Source organism: Gordionus sp. m RMFG-2023, chromosome 2 (assembly GCF_954871325.1).
Source record: "Gordionus sp. m RMFG-2023 chromosome 2, tfGorSpeb1-WG-v2, whole genome shotgun sequence".
Classification (NCBI taxonomy): Eukaryota; Metazoa; Nematomorpha; class Gordioida; order Chordodea; family Parachordodidae; genus Gordionus; species Gordionus sp. m RMFG-2023.
The window spans coordinates 39384858-39396943 of NC_088776.1; the positions used below are offsets into that span (position 1 = coordinate 39384858).

Below are 12086 nucleotides of genomic sequence, written 5' to 3' on the forward strand. Positions count from 1 at the left end.
TCAGATAATATATCGTTGATGTTTGAACTGAAAATATTTCTTCCAGATATAAACCAGAAAATTCTGAATCGTAGGCGTTTATGTCACATTTCGATATTATATTTTCTATTTCATTTATTTTCCCCTTCACGAATGATAATAAATCAGAATTTTATCCTTTATTTGATGATGGTCTTTATGTACCAATTATTTTTTCGTATTGAAGGTACTAATATACTGTTAACATATTACATAATCGAAAATTAAGAAATCATATAGCATCAAAATAAAAGTATATTTCTGATTCATCCATCAAGGAGAAATATCCGAGTAGCCCGCCATTCTTGGAGGGTTAGCTGCAGGAGAAATATCCGATTCGCTCCGCCATTTTTGAAGGGATAGCTACTAGCATAAATAGATGTCTAGTAAAATCAGAATAAATAAATATAAAGTATTTTTCTTAGATTATACAAAAAAATGTCGATATATAAAATTCGTTAAAAAAATATCAGTAATTTTGGGGAGGAGTTATAATTCATCGTCTTTATTGTATTACAATATAATTACATTCTACTGTTTTTTATAGGGTCTAGAAGTTTAAAAATGTTTTAAGGGAAAACATTATAAATGATAAAACGGGTTAACGTGGGAAAACTTTGATAAATAAGAATTCTTAGTTATAATTATTTTTATATACAAGGTCACTGTCATTTTTTTTTAAATTCATAATTATTTTAAATAAAAAAATTATAATATACTATATATACATGAGCTTATAAAAAATGATCCTATTTTGATTATTTTGATAAATAAAATTAATAAAAATAGATATTCGTTTTAAAAAATAATAAATATCTTTAAAAAAATGTCTGACAATGAATGCAGTGGGTTAATATATAAATTACAAAATCCACTATGTTATATATAATTTAGCTAAAAATGCCAATAAAAAAATGTTGTGATAAATGGAGTATAAAAAATATCGCCATAATCATTTAAAAAAAACACATGATTAAGGTTCTCTAATTATTAAAAATAATTTTATATGAAAACCAGGGTATAAATAAAATTGTTGATAAAAAAAGAGATATTGTTTGCATAGATAATATAAACAGTTTTATTATTTTAAAAAAGGACGTAAAAATGATATAAAGGGAACAAGATATATAATATATATTGGTCGAGCTAAATAATTATAAAATAAAGCACCATTGAAACAATATTTAGTATAAGATAATTACTAAATAATAATTTTCATATATATAATTATTGCCGGAGAAAAATAAACAGGTGGCAGCTTTGTACAAAATATTTAAGAAACACTTCCTCTTTAAATTCTCAGAGGGGAAAAAAGGGTACATTCTATGTGACATTTATTTATATAAAATAAATTTATATTCTGTTTTATTTAACAAAATTTGTTTTTTCTACAGCCAAGTTAAAAGATCAACTTTACTATTATTGAGTACTGCTTCTATATCTAGGTCCGTGACGAGGTCTTCTCTGGTTCCTAATATTTTTCCTGAGTTGGATGTTTTGAGGGAGCACTAAAAATAAATTGATTATATTAATAAATTTTTTTAAAATAGAAAATCGCTAAATCAAGAGGAAAAAATTTATTATGTAAAACCACTTGCTTTTATCAACTATAGTTCATTACTACGAACGTTAAGAACATTTTATTGAAAAACGAAAGGTCAATTCATGTTAAGATTCCTAACCGCCCAGATTTTATAACAATATTATTATAAATAAAATGTGCTTCAAAATTAATAAAAGATTATTTCCAAACTCTACAAAAAAATCCAAAGTTCGCCTTGGTAAGATTTTTAAAAAAATTTAAATTAATTAAAATTAGAGATCCGGCACAGGCCCGAGTTTCCCTTATTTAGACCCAGTCTGTTCTTTTAATATAGCTGGATTTTCTTTAAAAAAATATAATAACGTATTCAAAAACATATTCTACGATAGAATATAATCCAAAGAAGAAAAACTGTTAAAAATTTAAGGCGAAGTTAATATAGAAAAGTGGATATTTTTTATAAATTACATATTTTATTATGTATTCTGATGGATAAATTGCACTTGCTGATATGACATTATCTTTACATAAAATAAGATGATGTAAAATGTTTGCAAATAGTGCAAAGCTAATTTGAGCACGGGGGGGGGGGGAAGTGAGATAGGGGATTAGATATTGTGTAAATAAAAATTTATTAAGAACATATTGAAAACTTAAAAATAATTTCCAATAATTCGATTTGATCAAGAGGCTAATTTATTCGAATTCAATAATTTTTCCATTAATTACATATTTGTTTTAGAAACTAGTTATACTTATAATGATAAGACTTCTGGGACTAAAAATTAAAACAAAAAAATGCGGGAAAATTATAGTTCTATTTTGTAAATTCTTTAAGTATTGTGCGAACGGTTGCTTATTTGTCCGGTCAGATACATTGGGTCAATATGATCAAAATCAAATAAATGTTTTTTAAGACAATATTATATTTTTTATATATAATGGTAAAATTAATTTATATTTTTTAAATTTTTTGTCATTCAATAACTAATATTTCGCTCTCCGTGGCAGAGTCTAGTTCTAATTCATATATTTAATGTTATTATTTTCTTTAATATTTTTTAATCAATTTTCCTGTTGTCAAGATCTTCAATCGATTTCTGTTTTTGTAGGAATATGAACCCAAATCGACATATTTCTTTCTGAAGAAGTAGAAATAAGAAATGTTGGTAAAATGCCACTTCCACTAACTTGAGGCTGAATCTGATTGTTTCTTATGGAAGTTACTGCTTTCCATATAATCTTCTATTAAACTGACTGCTTTTACTCCTGAAAATTAAGGTATCACTAGAAATATTTTGATAATAACCCCTTTTTAAAATGCCTAATTCTTGTATTATATCTAGGGATGTAAATTTCCCGGAAAACCATAATTGAGGGAAATTTGGGGAAAACGGGAAATTTCCTTACAAGTCAATATTAATTTTTTTTCCTCATCTTTTATTTGATATCATTTCAATTATTTAATTTGTTATCTTCGTTTGAAACGATTCCAGATATCTAAAATCATTGGTCATTATTTGTCTCGTAACATCTAAATCTAGGTATCTAGAAAATCGGTATATAACATCTAATCCTTTATCAACTTCATTGTCTTTAAATAAAATCCGCAATATCTTGGGTCAAGTATATGAGCAGAATAATATATGTCCCGGCAACCAAAAAAATTTTGGTTTTTTTTATATATTATAAGATCTCTATGATTTTATTCCGCATAGGAGATTTCTCTGATATGAATAAATGCTATAAAACGTTAAATAAGTTTGAATTGTTCGCCTCACTTCCTCCATTTATGTAGAAATGACTTTATATTGTACAGATGGGCAAGATCATTTAAAAAAACTTCATTATCAAGAAGATAAAGTTTCTTATCTCTATTTAAAATATGGAGTATAGCCGAAAACTATTTTTATTTTTTTAACAGACTGTTAATTATCAAAACCATACAGTCCAAAGAGTTGGGTGAGCTAGGCAACTTTAAGGAAACAATCCTATTTTTATCTTTAAGTAGTTGTATTTCCTTAAATGTAAAAGAATGTTGAATTTTAGACATATTATAATAATTTAAGCTTTTGCTACTAAAATTTAAATTGGAAATATTTTATTTGGTAGATCCTTTTAAAAGCAAATGAAGTCCATGAGATCTTGACCCAATGCATTCGATAACTAAGTATTTATTTATCACAGGTAGTGTTGTTAAACGGCTCGTTTTGAGCCGATTTTTAAAAACGGCTAATTCAATATTTTAGCCAGGAAAATATTTTCAAGGCTTCGAGATTTCGCTAATAGATGCCCAAACCTTTGTTCCTTCTGTAAACAAAATCTTCAGGTTTGCGTAATACTATTCTGGACGAAATATTGAGTTAGCCGTTTTTAAAAATCGGCTCAAAACGAGCCGTTTAACAACACTACTCACAGGTGTCCAAGGCTTTCTTCATTACCTGCATTATTTATTAGGTTAATTTTTGTTTCTTATTTCTACAATTACATTAATAAATTCACTAGATATAGATATCCTCCAGTATGCATTTGGTCCCTGTTTCAATTAATTTATAGAAAATGGGACATGGGTTTGCTATAATAAAATTTATAATATATACTACTCTTATATTTATTTGTCCACCCAACAAGAGTCAAATTTTTAATCTTTTAGTTACTATATTTTTAATCCTTTCATATTCACTCTTTAACTTTTTACTGAGTTAACATCGTGAGAGCATTTTAAATGCTATTTTTAAAGATTGAAATAATTTATTCCAAATACAAGCTGCATTTTAAAATAAACAATTTAACATAAAAATGGTGTTGTAAAATTATCAATATATTTCATTATTATTTCAGAAATTTATATTATTATTATTATTAGTTGAATTAAAATTAGAAGAGGAAGCTGACCTACCCTATCCTTTTAACCTTTTCCTTATATCAATTATTATTAAAAAAATTTAATATATTTCAGCCAATAAAAAAATTTCCTTTCGATGAACATTTCTAGGGTTGAGCTATTATTATTTTATCTAAAATGAACGTACATACAAAAAAAAGCCCAATTATGATATATGAACCAAGAGAAAAAAATATTTTTTTAAAATATAATAAATATTCTGATTCTTTGATCAAAAAAACATAAAATAAAAATTGGGGAAACTATGAAGAAAATTTCGACCCACGAAATTTCTTATCCCTATGTTAGATCCCTAGTTATATCTGCGAGATATCAGCTGTAAGTTTAAAATATTTCGACTTATTAGAGGAAATAAGTTAAGATTCAAAGTCTTTAGTATTAAATAATTTGAAGCTCTAAAGCAACTTCATCTCGCCAAGGAACATATAAAAGAAGATGTTCTCGATAACATTTGTAATTCTTGTTGTAGTAGATTAAATAGGAAAAGTTAAATTAAACCTTTTCTTCGACAACGCAAATAGCCAATCAATAAATACATTATAATGGGGAAGGGGCTAAATATATTTAGGAAGGAAGTAGATGAGAAAATTTTTATAATTGGAAGAATAAAAGGTATGTAGAGATTACAATCTTGATTAATACTCCACACAAACGAAAAAGTAAACGACAATTACATATATGTATGCAAGATTCTATATTGAGTAGTAATTGAAAATTTTATAAACAAGTTTATCAACGATCTCTAATTTGATTGATGCGCGCTATCTCAACCTTATGGTCTAACTTGATTTCCCACATGACATTACTGATCCCACCAATGACAGTCCCCTCATGCCAATCTTGATTTGTGCCCACTTTCACAAAAACAGAGTTACCTCTAGTTAATTCTCTTCAATTAATTCTTTTAAAATCTGGCCTAACATCACAGTCATTATTTTCTAACAAACTCCATTTCCATCTCAATTTCATACCCAATAATCTAGATGCAGGTGAAAGTTTTGTTACCGAATGCCCCACATTGTAATAATTTAATAAAACATCTGCTAACATAAGCTCATCCCATCCCCTTAATTTATAAATCATATTTTTTGATGTGCGTACAGCTCTTTCCGCCATTCCATTAGAGGACGGGTGATATGGTAATATGAATAATACCCTCATTTTGCAAAAAAATTTTATATAATAAGACCTAAATGATGGTCCATTATCTGATACCAATTCTAGAAGATAACCAAATCTAAAAAAAACTTTATTTAATTCAATTATAGTGGTTATGTTTTTAACCTTGTTAATTTCGAGCCATCGAGAGTACCCATTAATAATTAACAATCCGTAAAAATTCTTAATAGGTCCAAAAAAATAAGTGTAAATTTGATACCAGGGTTTATCTGGCAGCACCCAGATTTTGTCTATCTCTTGGTAATGTAAAATATCTTTTCATAGTATCATCCTAAAAATCCCAATATGTCCTTCATGAAACTCAGAGCATATTTTTCCTTAGTTTTTGAGGAATAATAATCTGTCTTCCTTTAAGCATACAATCATTTTTTTATTTTCAAAACATTTTGTGTCTTATATTCTTTTATTTGTGAATAATTGCCATCTTTATTCAAAAAATATTATTTAACTTTGATGAGTTCTGAGTCTACCAATGTAGCTCTTTCATTTAAATCACTAATAATTTTTGATCATTATTAACATAATCCACATTAAAAAAACAAATAATATCTTCATTACCTTCCAATAATTAATATTAAAATCATATCCAGCTAAACACAAAGCCCATTTTTGTAACCTCAGTGACATATTATAAAGTTTCACAGGATATGCCCCAAATAAATTAACAAGCGGTTTATGAACTAAATATTCTCTCCATTTTTTAACTGCCAAAAAAATAGCGAATCCTTCTTTCTCAATAATAAAAATTTTTTCAGAACCTGAACATACTTTGGACATGAATTTAATAGGCCTCTCATGACCATCTTCTTCAAAATGGAATATTACTGCTCCCATACCCTTATTCGAAGCATCAGTCGAAATAAACAACTTCCTACCTCTATCATAATGTGCTAAAATACACAATCTTCTTCTAATCTCACAAAAGCGTTCCCCCAATAAAAATGTTTCCCCTTCTTAAGTAGATCACATAACTTATATACCAATTTCGAAAAACCTCTAATAATAATTCATGAGCCTCAACCGTGGCTTTTTGCGTTCTCGAAGAAAAGGTTTAATTTAATTTTTTGCAATTTTAATCTACTACAACAAGAATTACAATATTATCGAGAACATATTCTTTAATATGTCCCTTGGTGAGATGAAGTTGCTTTAGAAGCTTAAATTTTTTTTTCAGTATACACTTTAAATTTACTATTACTAACACAAATAAAGCTAAATATTTTAAACTCACATCTATCTCACAGATAATAACTGAGGTTAATGAAATCTGAGGTGTTGTTAAACGGCTAACTCAATATTTTAGCCAAAAAATATTGCCTAAGCCTCGAGATTTCGATAATATATGTCTAATCCTTTGTTCCTTCTATGAGCAAAATCTTCAGGCTTGCGTAATATTTTTCTGGATAAAATATTGAGTTAGTCGTTTTTAAAAATCGACTCAAAACGAGCCGTTTAACAACACTAATTTCGACAATACGATACTATACTGGATATAAATAATAATATAAATGATAACATTAGCTAGTATAGATGATATAGATGTAAATATAGATAATAGTATAGGGATACCCCCATTTTAGAAAAAACCTCTCCCACCGCTATAACTCAAAAAAACATCTTCCCCATCATACTACCTGAAAATTTGTATACAGAATTAATATATTCCCTAAATCCTGAGCAAAAAATTTATCTAATGAACGTCATGTCTTTATTTGCCTCTAGTGCTCAGTTGCCCTTCTATCATTTTGTTAGTGGTAGTGCAGGAGTAGGTAAAAGCGTTTTAATAATAGTTTTGTACCAATCACTGAAACGAAGATTTAGATTGATATATGAACTAAGTGACTTTTTGATATATTAGTTTGTGCACCAACTGGTAAAGCAGCTTACGCAATAGGAAGAATAACCCTCTATTCAGCTTTTTGTCTACCTATAACATAAATCCTTCAAGAAACCAGTATACTATCCAGTGCCAACCACTTTGAATTTTTATCATGCCTAATTATTTCAGTCTTACATATTCGTGTAATATATAGTAGCCCTACAAGATCTTTAAGTACGTTAATACAATTTCTTGAAAATCAGAATCATATTAAATAACTCCATGATTATCTGGCTGTTCTTGTGCTAAGTGTTAAATAAAATAGATCATCGAATAAATATATAACAAATTGTATCTAATTTTTTTAACCTTGAATATGGCTCCTATTGAAATGAAGATTGATAAATTTGTAAAATTTTTTAGGAACATATATGTTTTATAAAATGTGATAACGTTTGTCCCGCATAGTACCGCTTTTTAACAATTTAATATTTAAAAATCCCGCAAACTGACTTATAGAATATGGCAGGTCTAATCAAGGTATACATATAAATGAATATTAATTCATAATATTTAAAAAGCTTATGTATTTCCTAATCATGAGTCATGATACAAGCGTTTGAGGAAAAAATTAAGGAACTATTAAAGATCAGCTTAATAAAATTAAGCTGGGCAAACCATCAGGATTTGGAGGATCCAAAGCACCTAATAAATATCTAGAATATATTAAATTTGCTCACTCAATAATAGATGTCAATTTTTCCTCACATTTAAGTCTCTTAGATATTTTTACTATATTTGGAATATAGACAACAACAGCATTAAAACTATCTGTTGAACTATCCATGACTGTTGGGTCCATAAATTTAACATATTCTTCCAGATATTTATAAGGTGTTTTGGACCCTCCAGAACCTTATAGTTTGCCCACCTTAATTTTATTAAGATATGTCATGATTAGGAAACTATAACTAAACTTAAAAAAGCAATGGAAATCCTTTAAATGGTATGATTTGATGGATAGAAATTATAATCGATTACAGTCATGAAATCACAACGACTGTAAAATCATGTTACAGTGAATAATAACCAACATAATAACGTTTTTCTGCATTGCACCGGTTTGATCTCTGGCACCTGGAGCAACCCTTGGTTACTAAGAGAATCCTTATAATAAACCTTATTTTTTAAGAAGAATATTAACCTGTAAATTATGCAACATTCCGTCAGATTCCTCCTCTATGTTGACCACCACTGCTGGAGACCCTGTGCAAGAGGTGGCGTCCATGGATTCTAAAACTAAGGATAGATCCTCATTTTCAAAAAAATTTGAAGGACATTCAGCATCATTATTTATATTTAAATTAGAATTTAGGTTTAGATTGTGAATGAGATTAAGATTCGAAGAATTATCACTTTGGACTGAGCCGGTTTGGATGTTGGAAGAAGGAGTGTAATGACTGGAAGATACTAGCATATAGTTTAATTTGTAAAATAAAATATAAATTGAATATAATAGAAATGCAATTTTAATACTGCCATAACTCACTTTGATTCATATTATGTAAAAAAAAGAAATTTCTAATTATTTTTATATTGACTTTACATATTAGACATTACTTTATATTAAAATAAAGTTTAACTTACATACACTAACCTTTGCTTAGCAAAGCTTATTTTTGGAGAAAAACTAGTGCACCTTCGGCTATAAATTTGAAAATGTTATTAAAGTCAGGTAAAAAATTATTAAATTTTCAAGAAAAATAAATATTACATTGTGTTTTTTATATATATTTTTGCGGTGCAAATATATATTTATATTTTTTCAAATACGTGGTATATTTTCTCAGTGGAAATTATTTTTAAATTAAATCATGTTTTCATTTAAATTTCTTTGATTTAAATTTGTAAAAATTTTATATAATAAAAAAATTCTTTTAAAAATAATGGGTTATATAAATTATTTACTTTCAATCTAACTATGACTAGTTACTTTTGAAATAATTTAAATAAAGACAATAGTTACCTTTTTAAAAATGTAACCAACAATGGTAACTAGTTACTTTACAAAAGTAACTTTTAACAACACTACCAAATAGCATGTCTATTTTTTTAAGGTTCTAAGTATAAAAAATCTAAATTCACCATAATTATTCCCATTAAGATTGTCGGGGCATTTTTTGGAAGAATCAAATATCAATACATTATTGTTGACGTCGACCAAACTTTGTTGAAAGCCTATATTATTTTGATTCATATCAGTTTGAGAAGGCATGGAAGAAAAAGAGGAGCGATGGTTTTCCGTGATATATTTTTCCTGTTTTAAATAATTTATTTCGAGATTTTTATCACTTAAAAATATTTTATCAAAAAACGTGAGGGAACAGGTATAAAATTCTTCACTTATGAAAAGGAATATCAATAAGGATCTCTTATTAGGCCAAGAGAACTTAAAATAATATCCAACATTATTTAATTTCCAAAATAATTATGGTTATGATCAACTTATGCATCAAAAGAATGGTTTTCAAATTAACATAGAATCGTGTATTTGGTAGGGTCAATGAAATAAAATGTTTCTTTAAAAAAAAAATTTTATAGGGGCGAGCATTAATAATATAAAGTTGTAAAAAAAGGAAAATATAAAGTATTACATGTTACATTCTTCAAAAAAAAATTAATCTTTAAAATCAGTTTGAATTGATATTAAACAGTTATTCTTTATAAAATATATTTCGTTCTTCGTCATTTTTCTGTTTTCACAGTGTAAAAAAAAGGTGAGAAATATTTCTTTTAATAAATAACTTAGCTACAATCTTATAAATTTTGAGGATATAATATAAAAACCAGCTGCCCTTCCCTCTCTTTCCTTCGATCCTACTTTCCTAATTGAATATTTAGTTGAACTTTTTTTTTACAAAATATTGCGATTTAATTCCATTTTCAAAAATATTACCCACCAAACCTTAAAAGTATTCGGGTTTCTAATGGTGGGTATATGATTAAAAAGACTATTCAAGTGGTCGTTTAATCGGACGTTGTCAATATTTAAGGGTTGATTTAGTTGTTTTTTAAAACATTGTCGGATGAGCGTGTTCGAGTTATTGAGTTGTGAAACGATGCTGTAATCTTGAATAGGTGTTTCGTTTTTGTTCTTGGCTAAATAAAAATTATATAATTCAATACTAGTTTTATAAAATAAAATTAAAAACGTAAACAAAATGCTATAATTATGATTAGACAGTATAGTTATAGGTAAGTTTTACCAATTCATTAATAAATTCAACTTATATCATAAATTAAAACCTGGGTCCTAAGACTCTAATTATTAAAAAGTTTTAAATTAACCTATCCGGGGGTCAAACCAGGAAGTTGATTTGCTAACGTGATCGATAAAATATATTTCTCCTTCGGGAGTCAAGGCTTGTTCCCAGCCCTGAGGCAACGGTCCTAATGTATTGATATCTTCGGACCTTTTTTGAGTCAATAGATTACTCCCTACAATACCACCGCAATTATTAGATTTATGATTATTGTTAAGGTTTCTATTTGCCATGTCATGATTGGTATTTTGGTGGGGCAAAGAAGAATTTTGGTCAATTTTTTGCAAAAATTCTCCAAACTTTTGGGTGTGATTTAAAGACAAGTTTGGATGAAAGCTAGAGTTGTGAGCGTAATACGAATCATTTTTGGGGTGATATTTGTCTATTTTGCAAAATTTTATAATGATAATAAACAAATTTATTTAATATACTCTAGAGATTAAGATGACCAGAGCTGATAAAGGACCTGTAAAAAATTGTGAATAAAATAATCATAAATTGGTTAGGATTTGGGGCTTTGGACCTGAAAATTATCTGATAAATCAATAAAATAGCAAAATTATCATGCTCCATTAATAAAGCCTAGGAATTTGTTGAATAGTATGGTCTTTCGTTTTTATTCAAATAGTATCGGGTAAATTGGTAAAATTACTTCTTGGAATTAGAAACCGTTTATAAAACGCAAACTGATTTGATTTTTTCAATACTTTTTTATTCATTCCTTTTGCAATCTAGTCTACTGCCAGCCGACAAAAATTTGTTCAGATAAAGAATAAGAATAATGGCGAAGGGGGGGGGGGGAGGGGTGCACTAAAAATCCCTTCCATTTTTAACTATATGTTAATTAAAGCGAATATTAAATAAATTTTAATAAAATAACTTGTCTTTCAAAATGGAATAATTATAAAAAGGCAGGCGATAATATAATTATCAAAAACTAGGGGTGTAACGATCCCACTTTTTGGAGGCCTATATAATAAATTGATATTAGCCGATTACCTTTCCGATATCATATCTGATTTTGTATTCTGTAAACATACTAATCGTTTTAATTTTTAATGTATACATCTAGTGTTGCAAAATCACTTCATTTGAGCCAATTTATAAAAAAGGCTAACTCAGTATTTTATCCAGAAAAATATTACGCAAGCCTGAAGATTTTGCCTATAGATGGCACAAAGTTTTACACTGTATGCGAAATCTCGAGGCTTAAGCATATTTTTCTGGCTAAAATATTAAGTTACCTAGCAGTTTTTAAAAATAGGCTCAAATGGAGCCATTTCGCATCACTATATACAT

At 27.7% G+C, this 12086-nt stretch overlaps 1 protein-coding gene across 2 annotated transcripts in view; it reads right to left on the reverse strand.

Annotated features, from left to right (window-relative positions):
- Nucleotides 1-1014: 1014 nt before the first annotated feature.
- Nucleotides 1015-12086, reverse strand: part of LOC135923263 (transcriptional coactivator YAP1-like) — a 30455-nt gene continuing 19383 nt past the window's right edge. Inside the window, exons 3-7 of one of the 2 annotated variants that reach the window (XM_065457917.1) lie at nucleotides 10813-11169; nucleotides 10430-10623; nucleotides 9610-9781; nucleotides 8669-8934; nucleotides 1023-1526 (exon numbers count right to left, since the gene is read on the reverse strand). In XM_065457917.1, coding sequence (XP_065313989.1) covers nucleotides 1407-1526; nucleotides 8669-8934; nucleotides 9610-9781; nucleotides 10430-10623; nucleotides 10813-11169 — 1109 coding nt within the window. In that variant the 3' untranslated portion in view covers nucleotides 1023-1406. Of the gene's footprint in view, nucleotides 1527-8668; nucleotides 8935-9609; nucleotides 9782-10429; nucleotides 10624-10812; nucleotides 11170-12086 lie in introns of both variants that reach the window. The other variant, XM_065457918.1, reaches the window with a different exon arrangement.